Raw genomic sequence first — 12,649 nt, 5'->3', positions numbered from 1 at the left:
TAATTTTAAACTTTAAAACTGCATTTAAAGGCAGACAATGCCCATTCTGTAATTTAACTTTGCGTGCTCAGAATGTTTACACGTTCACTGTATGATTTAACAAAATAGGAATAGCCTAGTATTATATTCTGAATCGAAAAATTTACGAAAAACAAAATACTCTTTAATTTATTTGGGTGTTTATTTCCCCCATGCTCACTTGTCTCCGTTTCCCTGTTTTTAAGAATTCAGGCGGTGTAGTAAGTAGAACCTATCCATTAAAATTGTGACTTTAATTTATTGCGCCATGCGTAATTGCGCTTGGAGAGGCATTTGCACTTTCATTGCATATTTTGAAGGCCCAGCTGTAGTACTCACGGTTCGCCACTGTTTCTTATAGATATCAACCTTGCATGGGAACTGACGTATGCATGTTTCCAGCCCCGTTTTGTGCATATGCACGCTTTATAAATGAGACCCCTGGTGTTTTAATTGGTCTCTTTTGTTCACTTTCGACTGCTTCTGTCCTGAGATCTTCGAGGGGATGGTCTATGGGCGAGTCGTTAAAGAGCAACGATTCATGATTTTACATTTCCTTTGGTGTGTAAAGCTTTGTAAATACTCGCGCTTTGGTCCGCAATGCAAGCCACCGCGGATAGCATGTGCGTCTCACCAAATGGACGAGGGGTTTATAGTTGACGCGCTCGCTGTTGCACCATTTTTTAACCACCAGGGGGCGACACGAGCAATCAAGTCAAAACAAACATAAAGAAGAGAATAGAAGTCGTCGTACGCTGGAACAACCCTGGTGCTTGTAACATCAGAGCTTTCGTTAACGTTTTTACTAAACAAACAGTACATACATCTTAAGGTTTGTATTTTATTCCTTGTCCAGTGGTTCATTCAATACAAATATAAGCCAAACATTCTGAATTACGTAAAAAAATTCGTGTTTTGAACTGCAAAGTTTCCATACTTTACTTACAGAATGTCAGATAAATAATTATATATACATTGTTTTGCTTGGATTGATCAAAGAGATACGTCACGGTCAGAATCGCCTCGAGTTCGGTCATTTTCGGATGCGGAGCCGCGCAAAAAATGGCGTGCACACCTCCACGCAAAATGGGGTCTCTAGCTACAAAAATGTACGATATGTGGAAAACATTCTGTTTTTTAACCATAAACCACACAAACACATTGTATTATACAAAATACACAAAATAACGTTGTTTTTAGCAATAAAATGGGTGCTCTTTAAAACACGAGTGACCTGCACTAATATTATTTTAGTACCGCTGCTTGTGTTTTGTACAGGTATATGACAGGACTTTGTCAGATATATCAGAGCAATTGATGAAATAAGCTTGCACAACTGTAAAAATGAAACAAAAATGAGAGGCGGAGCGCAGCTGCTTTAGTTTTATCAATGAATCGATGGAAAACCATTGTACTCGGTACATCACACATTCGTACGCTGATTTTTGTGCCTGCTTAAACACATTCAACCAAATGAGCATCTACACCCCAAAAGCAATCCGGTCGAATGCGTTTTCGACTACCTTTGAAAATTGAAGTGGATGAGCTTAAAATGTGTTCCCGCCGTTTACACCTGTATTTAGGGTCATCCACTTGTGATCTGATCGACCAAACGCATCTTAATACCAGGTTTAAACAGCCCCTACATCAGTGTGCGGTGAGATCTTCCTGGCTTTCCCTGCTGGTAGCATCCCGATTGTGTTTGCCATCACAGTCAGGGAGGCCAGCTTCAGTCATGTGCTAATTAGACTTTTCCGTTCTGTTCTCTGTGTGTACCACGTCCACACATAATGAGCTCTCCTCTGAAATATTCATGCAATTAACAAAGCTCTGATTAACGCTGGAAATTACAGCAATTAGAAAAACTCTGGTTTTGGAGGGCAAAGAGGATGGAAGAAAGGGAAAGAAAGAGCTACAAGTGTACTATGCAACAAATAAACACGAGTTTGATGTGGGTAAAAAGTGTGATCATTTCCAAAACCACACAATTCAGATGCGTATGCTGTTTGAAAAAACGGGTCAATATAAATATGCTGCCTAAAAACACTTTATATCACACTATGAACATACTAATCACAAACTAATGCATTGTATACCTCGACTCTGAAGACTTGCATGCTTTAATACTTTATATTTTACTTAAAAAAAATCCTTGATCTTGCGGCATGTTTTCTTAAAATACGCAGAACACATATTTTGAAATGACGAACCACACACATGACAAGCTACATACATGTTGTGACGAACTTCGCATCGTGCGCTTCAAAAAAAGAAGTCACCAGCCGTCACTGTTCATAACGTTCCCATGGCAACAGGAAACACGACTGCGCTTGTGTGAACATTTTTCAACTTTCTGCTAAGATATGTGATTTTTGCTATGAAAATGGAGGGACTGTCTAATACTGAAATCTATTGATAGACCTTAAATATTAAAAACCAAGTTGCCTCCACAGGTACAACCCACCAAGCAACGTGTCAGAAAATAATCATATTGTACATTCTGAGTAATGCGGATGCTTTCTAATAATGTTCTTTTTTCTAAGACTCACTGTTCCAATACTCAACCTGCAAAGGGCAACTATGAACTAATGGAAGCGATAGTGGATCAATAAGTTACAAAACAAATGTGCTGGCCCCTGCAACTCCTTAAATTTCCTTTCAGATCTTTCCTGTGTTCGGGAGACAGACACCATACAATGCATTTCTTATCAAAGATCAAACATCTCCATCCGGCAGCACAGCAATAACATTGAGCTCTGTGACACGTATCACTGGGTTGGATGGAAGCAAACCGACATGCCAGACAATGAAACGTGCTTTAATCGAAAAAAGTGGCACGCTATACTGCTGCATCAATTATTTGGATGAAAAGGCTGCGGTGTTGTTAGCATTTCAATAAAATCACTTCAATCACTTCCACACTGCTGGAAAAGCAGCTTGTAGCTGCGTTTTGGATGGTAACAGCAGCTGGTGACGTCACCATTCGATTAAATGTGTGACCGTACACTGTGGAAGGCAGCTTTTCCCATGCATAACAAATGTGACCATACAGTTTAATAGGTTAACATGAATTTTTCCAGTATGATACGGTGGCTGGTTTCTGTTGGTCCAGATAGATTAATAGCTGGCCTGGTTCAGCCTATCAGCAACCAAAAGGTAATAACATGACCAAGTAGGTTTGTTAATAAATTATGGCTGGGCGCCAGCTTGTACCACTAATGACCAGCTAGAATGACCAACTAGAAAGCACCTACAATACCTCAAAATGTATCCACCAGTTTAACCTTTTCAGTGGTGAGTTTTGATTTGCATAACTAAAACTATTGGCCTCAGTTTTAGTGCCATGATAGAAGAGCGCAGAAGCACTTAAAATTAGCGCTTAAAATGCTATATTCCATCAGAATATGGGCAAAAACAAGGTGGTACAGCATTAATGATCTGTGCTAATAGTTGGTGGCAGTAAGTGCACTATTTAGGGTGCAAACCTCTGTTTAATAGAGCAAACACAGCAGGCTGCCGCTTTAAACCCGGCACAATAGAGGACAACAGTGTCGTAATCACTAATGATGGATTTATTTTGGGTGTATTGGGTGTGCAGAGTTCCCACGCCTTAGTTAACTTCAAATTCAAGGACCTTTCAAGGACTTTCCAGGTCCAATATCCTCAAATGCAAGGACTAAATGTGGGGACACATTTCAAGTGAGAGCAAGGTTACATCATGTTACCTTTTAAGATACATTGTTGCAGTTCCCTTTAGAGGGACCTCGCGCTGCGTCACTGCGGTGACACTTTAGGGATGCCTCCAGGGGTAAGTGCGTCTGAATGTGTATATCAAATTCAACCAATGGTGAAGCTCAACAACAAAGACAGGGTGAAGTGGGAGCCAGGAAGTATATCGCTATCTGAAAATTTGTCAAAGACAGCACTACAGGAATGCAGGAAGTATGGCAAGGAAGACGCAGCATCTCGTTCCCTTCTGAGGGAACAACAGTTACATACATAACCTGAGATGTTTTCATGTGTAAATCACAACTATGCAAATAAGCATTTTGGTATGAATCAACATTTGCATACAGAAAATATAAGCATTTAAAGCGAACAGTTTAGCACGTGTGTCTAGAATTTTTATGATATAATCCTACACTACACGGGGAATTATATGGATTTTTTCCAGAAAACTTCTTGTATAAAATAGATTCAAGCACTTTCAATGACCTGTATCTATGTATGTATATTTTCAAAAACTTCCCAGGGCCTTGAATTATTTCCCCCAGATTCACAAACTTAAAGGATTTCAAGGACCTGTGGGTGTGGAAACGTGCCTAGCAGCATTAAAACCATGAGTGAAAGCTGACTAGCAGTGAATGCCTCACAAGCAGCTGGTGAAGTCACCATTTGATCACAAATGTGTGACTGTACACTGTGAATAACAGCTTTTCCCATCAAATATGTGACCGTTCAGCTCACAAAAGGTTAACATGCATTTTCCAGCCCTTCAAAAACAAATTCTGTGCGTGCGGTTCCATACCCCAGCCCAGGCACAGGAAACGCTTTCGAATGAGGCGGGATCTCATCTTGCCAATCACGGCCAGGTAGGACTGCCACGCCTCTGTCAGCACCCAGCAGAAAGAGGCCAGAAAGAAGAAGTGCAAAAAGGCAGCAGTCACAGTGCACAGCCCCTAGAGAGAAAAGATGAAGAGAGAAACAGAAATGAGAAACAGTGAGAAACCATGCAAAGATAAAGAGCGTGCATGCAGAGGTGCAAATGGCTCTCAGCTGTTTGTTATCGAAGCCAAGAAGGTGGAGAGAGATAGGGGAGGAATAAAGTGATTGATGAGTGAAGTGGGAAAGAGCTGGAGACAATAAGGAAAATCGACTTTGAAAGAAATCCACTCGGTTCCACTGTTGTGTGCAAATTAGATGTATCAGCACATTCTCTCTGGGTGTTTCTGAATTAAGCTAACACACTTCAAAAGTAAAAAAAAAAGAGTTAGTTACAAGTGGAACACTCTGGAAGAAAATGGCGGGCTGGAATTAAAGAACAGCGCTATTTAAGTAAGCACAAACGGAAAAGAAAAGCTGTAGACGGAATGTCGGAGAGGTTTTAGACAATAATGATGCATATACAGTATTCTAATGTTAAATACCGGCATTGAACAGTCCGAAATCATGCTTATCTGTACCCTCTTAAACTAATGCCCAGTATGAGAGTCCTTTGAAATATTAAGTGGGTATTGAGGGAACGCTCCTGGCAAGCAGCTTTTTTGGGAGTCCTTGGCTTTCTTTGTAGCTCGGAGCGTCAGGATGAGTTTGAACGGTAGCGTTTATTTCCTGGTTGCCTCTCTCGCTCTTCCCCAGTGTGATTGACACGGCCGACACAAAGCTGACCCTCCGGCGGCCTCCATGCGGCAGTCTACAACACACTTCGCCCTGAAAAACTGCTTGTGATTTGTTCTCTCACATTCCACCGTGGCCACTAACATAATGTCACGACAGGCTGGAGAGAGTACTAACACTGTTTATTTCTATCAGAGAGATACTGCTATCTCAGGGGAGTCTGGGACAACTTTTAGGGGTTGCAGCTTAGCCTTTATATGGATGCTTTAGAAAACTACTTTTTCAATTTCTCTCTCATACACACAGGAGCCGAGAATCACATGTACACACATACTTACCTTACTGAGAGTCTGAGACTGTCCTACTAGTATAAGCACGTTGGAGGCTAGTATGGACATGCAGAAGTTCACCAAGATGATGGACCTTTCTGAACGGATGTATCTGAAAAAAAAACAAGAAATTAATTTATTACAAACATTTATATTATATACATTTTAAGAAATTATGCTTCATAATATTTTTATCTATGATTTTAACTCTTTCCCCGCCAGCGTTACAAAAAAGTTGCCAGCCAGCGACAGCATTTTTCATGATTTTCACAAAAGTGTAATGCCTTCCAGAAAATGTTCTTCTTGAAATATATAAACATACAATATATCAAATGAAACTACAGACCATCTGCTTTAAAAAAAAATTCATCCTACCTTCATTTTTTCTCTTTTTATCACCTCTCAAATATGGGTAGGTTTCTTAAAAAACACAAAATTTCGAGCAAAAGTTTTTTTTTTGTGAAGGACTTCTGATAGAGACAAGATTCAAAGCGATCCTCAAAACATACGCGGACATACAGCTGTTTGCCCTAGGGCAATACTTCCGGGTTTTATATATTTTTTTATAAGGTTTTATCCACCTGGTGGATAATAGCGGTACTGCAGAAAGCCAGAAATACTCGTCATTGGCCGGGAAACGTTTTCTCTTAATTGACGAGTTAACTCTGCAATGGCGGGAAAGAGTTAATAAAAGGAAAATGCAAGTTTAGCCCTGATCCTTTCAAGGCCACCTAATATGGAAATTTTTCAATGTTAATCTCAGGTGTCCCAAGAATGTGCCTGTAAAGTTTCAGGTCCCTATTTCCTATATAAATAATTTATTATACAAAGTTGGGGTGTGCAGGAAAAAGTGTTGTTTTTGTGTGTGTCTCTTTAAATGCAAATGTGCTGATTCTTCCCTTATCATTTACTGTCATTTATACAAAAAACATACACCATTTCCAATAAGACAATCACCTTATGTGTGGTAATGAATTATGTGAAGAAGATTTAAAATAGAAATTATGACCTAACTGTGGGCTTCGGATGGTTGTGGGCGGGGCCTGTGATGTCAGTTTGCTCAGAAAATCACAACACCTTGTCCCATGAGCCAAAAAAGGCAGTGGGCAGATTCAAACAACAAATAAAATTGAATTTCTCATTAACTCATTCCCCGCCAGCCATTTTTTGAAAAGTTGCCCCCCCCAGCATTTTTTTTTTTTTTGTGATTTTCACAAAAGTTTCACAAAATGCCTTCCAGGAAAATTTTCTTCTAAAAATATATAAACATACAAATAAAAGAACAGACTCTCTGCTTTCAAATAAACAATAATCAAACAAACAAAACGGGGAAAAAGAAGTTTTATCCTATCTATATTTTTCTCTGCTTATAAACTATTAAATATGGGTATATAAAAAAATATATTTTGTTTAGCAAAAAGCTGAAATAATTGCATTTTTGTGAAGGAATTTTGTTAGAGATCAGATTCAGAAATATTATCAAAACATACATAGAGTTTAAAATGAGTAAATATTTTATTGCTTCAGTATTTTTATAAATTGGGTAAGACAGATTAACATAAAACTTTATCAGGAACACTTTTTTATGCAAATGTTTTCTCTTGGCGGGGAAAGAGTTAAGCGACCCAAAAGTGTCTGCAAAGTGCAGCTGTTCCGTATTACAACACTGGATTTGTTCCCTATATGTATTCATCTGCTTGTCTCTTCGTATGCATTTGCTTCTTCTTACATTCTGGTCTTAAGTGCACCATCTCACTGAGACTAACATGCTGTTGTGTTTGACATTTAACAGTATACCATCATACCATCCAGCCCTACCTACAGTCGAATCACAGTTATTTAACACAGCAGCACTCTTGCGGTTGCCATTGCCTAATTATACACAGCTGATGCTGGATCCATTTATCTGCTAAAGCAGGCACCAGTTTCACGTCTTGCTACATTGAACATTGACAACTTCAGCAGCATCTCAGATGACCGGCAGATGAACTCTAAAATGTCTTCTCGTGCACAAACACCAGCAAACAAAAAATCCTCATACACTATGTCACTCTCCAGCCTGCTTTCCCCTGGAGGACAATGCCTGTGTCCTCTGGATCAGTGGTCTGAGTGATAGGGTGGGCAGTGATAAGCTATTTGATGGCGTGGCAGATACATTAAGCTTGAAGAGAGGAAGTACAAGGGGTGGAGAAAAATATCTGCTGGCGGCATTCCATTCCCACCTGCTGCACGAGAATCATGAGAGGCAGGTGGGAATTATTTAGTGTGTGATGGATGTGTGCAGACACACATCATTTAGCGAGTGACATGGAAACAGGAAGGTGTTGCGTCTTACGCGTTAATACAAATCAAAAATTTAATTCTTGGGAGCCGGCATAATCCATATTGTAATGGAATAATTACCAATTAAATATTGCATAATTACCATAAAATATGATATTTTTAACTTAAAATACACAAATAAGAAGACAAACACTTGACTACAGCAAGCTCCGCCCACTTACTAAAACGTGGCATTAGCCAATCATGTGACAATCATGTGCAAGCCATCTGCCACACGGAGCTGTTAGCTGCCACGCTAGCATACTCCAACACTCCACATAATCCTGTCCCGCCACACGCAGCTCCCGCCGTCCCTCATTTGTTCCCAATTATTGCTAATTGCAGTTTTGGCCCACTGTGGATGGACCCCATGCCAGCTGCTATTCCAGCCTGTGCAACACCACACGGGAAGCTGCAGTCTGAAAAATGAATCCTTTATGGTATAATTGTGCCTGTGAGAGTACCGGCAGTGAAGGTGAATGGCCTAAAATAGCACGCTAATATCATATTAGCAACATAGGACCGCAGAACCTGGAAACTACACTCAAAAGAGTTATTCAGCGGGTCCGAGTTAGCTTTAGTGTTTGTTTGCCGGTTGAACTCACCTCCAAAAGGCAGCGTAGATGAGCAGCAGGATGAGTAGAGCCGTGCAGGATATGCCACAGCCCACCATGAGGGGCACAGACGGCATACTGGAGGGTCCCATACCCTGAAAATGAGAGAGAGATGGCACATGTATAAGATAATGTACAGTTAGCTGGTCATAGACCCGTGTACAGTGGTGACGCAAATTTCCGTCATTAGAAGTGCACCTTTGGATTTTTGAAACCCAGTGTACATTGTATGCATAGGTCGAGCATGCACCCAGGAGACTCATACACAAAGTGAGCATTCTTACATATGTGGAAAAAAAGAGTCAGCAGAGTGATATGAGAGATACATCTAGCATAGCTAGATATGAAACTGTATGGCAGGGACAATTCACAAAGAGTATTCCTGTAGCAACTGGTACAGCCTTGGGTTAGCAGAACACGTATACTGGTAAAACGTAAAGCTTGAATGCACTGTAAATCACACACGTACATAAGAGTTTGTGCCAAATGTAAATGAAAACAAATATTTAACCCCATAACATCAACAAGACTATATTAATGAATAATCTGATATATGATTTATACAAATCTTCTAAATTCAGCCATTCTGTGAATGCTTTACAAACAACTTGTCAGAACAGAGGAACAGGTGGAGGAATCATAAAAACACAGAACAAATACAGGAGGATTGTAGTGTAGGTAGAGGATTACATTTCACTCAGGTTGAGGAGGGCCAAAGGTCTCCTCTCCAAATAACATTTGAACCCTCTTTTAATTTCCTCTTTATTTTCGCTATTTTCCGGCCAAAGCTAGATTCTCCATCTTACCTGTTTTGGCCTTATTTAGCATCATAGCCCAGAGGTTACTGCAGGTAAACTCATGCTTAACCTTTCTGGACTACCCACTGCTTCTCAGTCCAACTGCTAGCATTCATATTACAGCTGATGTAGGAAATGTGTGTTTATTTTATGTTTATAAAGTTTAAGCTTTCAAAATAAAATGCGGCATTAAAGCCACTTTGTCGCTGTCATGCGCTCAGCATGCATCTTGTTTTACTCGGAAGCAAAGTTACTGCGCAATGCTTAACACCAGAGGTCATGTTAACTGAATTTTTTATCAGGGATGAAGAAAACTAAGTCAGTCCATGTTTTTTTATCATATGTATCCAATTAATGGCGATTGGGCACAATGATAGCTACTAGGTGTTTTCCGGTGTCAAGAGCAAGTCTATCCCCCCTGGCAATTCTGCCCCCTTAGGACCCCGCGTAATTCCATTGGCTGAAAAAACTCCTCATGGGTAGTTTTTTAAGCACCTTGTTACAATTCCTACAAAAAAAGTTGTGATTTATGTAGTTAGACGTTGTTAAAATTACAATTGATGTCTTTTAAGTGATATTTTTCATATAGTAGTATATAAATGAGATTTTAGGTGGTGAGATCTAAACATTGCTTGTGTCATTTTATTATTTAGATATTATATACTCTACCCTTTCCACTTTTGTACTGTATAAAGTTAATTAATTACTTATAAAGAATTACTGATTACTACATATGGGATATATAATATATGGGATATTTCTCGAACAAGGACTCAGTCCTTGATTGAAATTCCGAGGATCCTCGACATTGGAACAGTCCTTCGACGGATGTCGATGACGTAACATCCTCGAAATTCTGGCTTCCGAGGATCATTCCTTGACATTGAGAAACACATAGTAATGTCACTCGCCAGTCGTTCTGTGCAGCGCAACATAAAATTCTCATAAAAAAGAGAAAGGTGGCCCCTCGTAATTATTGTATTGCAACATATTGGTAGATTAATAAGCAGACATGCTATTTATGACTTGATTAAAAATTAAAAACTGGGTCGCCAGAAAGATTAAATTTTTTTTTTACTAAAATAATTAATTCAATTTTATTATAAAAACTATAATAATTACAACACACTTGAATAAAAGCACAGTAAAAAAATATTTTAAATACACGAAATAAAAAAATACTCCACCACTGTGTCACATGACCCATGTGCTTGCGCAGCTTACTGTATTAAATTGCGTGCGGGGTCACAGCCATTTTTTAAATGATGCAAGGGAAAATAAAAATAAAAATGTGTTTGGTCTGATTTAAAAATATATATATATTTTAAATGTATTTGATTGGTTTGTCGATAGTGAGCGCGGAAATGTTTCGTTGTTTGCTAAGCATAGCGCCACCGTTAAGATAAGGTTGAGTGTTGCAGACTGACATGTTACGGTTCTGCTGTTATCTTTGAATTATTTTCGCTGCTGAAACAACAAAAACAGTCAACATTGCATCTTAAATGTAAGTGACTAAATATTAATTACTTGTTTAGTGAACTGTCATATGAAATAGGAAAATTTTCAACCGTGATGTGATGCTGCTTAACTGTATCATGTTATTAAAAACTCCACATTTTTACCGCAGTATGTTTAACCCACTTTGTAAAACACTCTGTTAGCTCAATTTGTGTTTGCTGCGCTTATTTGTTTATCTTAGGTTATTACATTATGCACTTTCGGTTGCCATTTAGACTAACGGATGCAGAATCATTATCGTGTTTAGGTGATTGTTATTGGCGTTTTAATCTAACGTTACTTGTCCCTGATAAGCGAACAAGTGTTGATGTAGAGCCCTGCGACGTGTTTTTAGACTTGCTTCAGTATAGGCTAGGTCCAATCTTTACGACTCCTCCGTTGTGTTGCGCATGTCAATTCTTCCTCATTTTTGTCCATTATCATAATTAATGATATTATGAATTGCAGTGAGGTTGATCTCATTTGTGCCCCCTGAAAAAATGAAATGCCGGTCCGTGAATTTGTGTCTGGCGTCGGGTCTGCTCATTAGGTAAGTTATATAAACATACAGATGCGCGCATGCACATTTCACCGGGCTCAATCCATGCTCTGACGGCTTTCGGCCCCGCCCTGCTTCATGCTACTGGTGGGGGGGGTAGAGTGTGGGTTGCATAATTTATATTTTTTACATTTGGGTGGCTGCTAAAAAAGTTTGAAAACCACTGTTCTAGCCTATATGCTCATTATGTAAGTTCATGATTTAAAATGAATATAATAATTGATTATGATTTGTTGATTAATCTCTGCTCTGCACACACACTGAACTGAAGAGTATGGATGAAAGATTTTTATGTAACCTTCCTTTCTGTGAACTCTCAAAATGTTCCAAATCCACCTACGGAGAGGTGCTAATGGCTACATCCTAAGAAACAGCATCTTCACTGGGCCTGCCACACTCTTATGTGAACTGCAGGCGGTCTAATCACTCAGACACATCGTGTTAATGCGCTCCATCACCAGCCCTTCACAGCACATTATTACAGTGGATGTGAGTCAACCAGTCTATAATTATTAAAACAGGGCACAGCATTTTCCTTCAAACTAGAAAAATAATAGGCCCCTTGAAACATCACAGAATCATCCGGGATGGGAAAATTGCTACCGCTTGATGTAGCACTGCTTATTTTTTGACATAAGCTTGTAATTGGGACTACACCACAACATTTGGTGCACATGTAACAGGGAAGTTTGTGTTGCTTGTTTTACCAAAACACAGGTGGAAAATGACAGCATTTTGGTTCTAAATTGGTGAGTAAATTATGATAAACTGTGCATGTGTGTGTGTTTAGCCGATAATTCTGGTACACAGTTCCGAGTGTCACTGCCTGAAATACTGCATAACCAATGAAAATGCATTCACAATAACTTTGCTACCTTATAATGGCACAAGCCGCTCGCAGCACATTATCTGTTCCTCCATTCTGTATTCTCGATGTGCATGAGAAGCACAGACTGATGATCTGACCCGGCAGCCATCTTTGATAGTAGTGTAGCAGTAATCAAGAGTATTCTCACTGGGCGGGAGACATGCTGGTCATATTTCTGAAGAACTGTCTGCAGGTTGGCATGATTAAAGTCCTCCACAATCAGGCACACAGCATCAGGGTTGGTTCTTTTATAGACATTATTATTGGTGCACAGTTCACAGAGCGTCGTTTCCTGATCCGATCGGGCA

General features: G+C 39.5%; 1 protein-coding gene across 1 annotated transcript in view; it reads right to left on the bottom strand.

Annotated features, from left to right (window-relative positions):
* adgrb2 (adhesion G protein-coupled receptor B2) overlaps positions 1 to 12,649 on the bottom strand; it is a 363,394-nt gene that overhangs the window by 56,995 nt on the left and 293,750 nt on the right. Inside the window, exons 18-20 of the mRNA XM_065292273.2 lie at positions 8,612 to 8,715; positions 5,694 to 5,796; positions 4,547 to 4,697 (exon numbers count right to left, since the gene is read on the bottom strand). Coding sequence (XP_065148345.1) covers positions 4,547 to 4,697; positions 5,694 to 5,796; positions 8,612 to 8,715 — 358 coding nt within the window. The remainder of the gene's footprint in view (positions 1 to 4,546; positions 4,698 to 5,693; positions 5,797 to 8,611; positions 8,716 to 12,649) is intronic.

The sequence above is a fragment of the Paramisgurnus dabryanus genome, chromosome 19 (genome assembly GCF_030506205.2).
Source record: "Paramisgurnus dabryanus chromosome 19, PD_genome_1.1, whole genome shotgun sequence".
In the NCBI taxonomy this organism is placed as follows: Eukaryota; Metazoa; Chordata; class Actinopteri; order Cypriniformes; family Cobitidae; genus Paramisgurnus; species Paramisgurnus dabryanus.
Note: the sequence above shows the minus strand (reverse complement) of the source record. Positions and strands in the feature narration are given on the sequence as shown.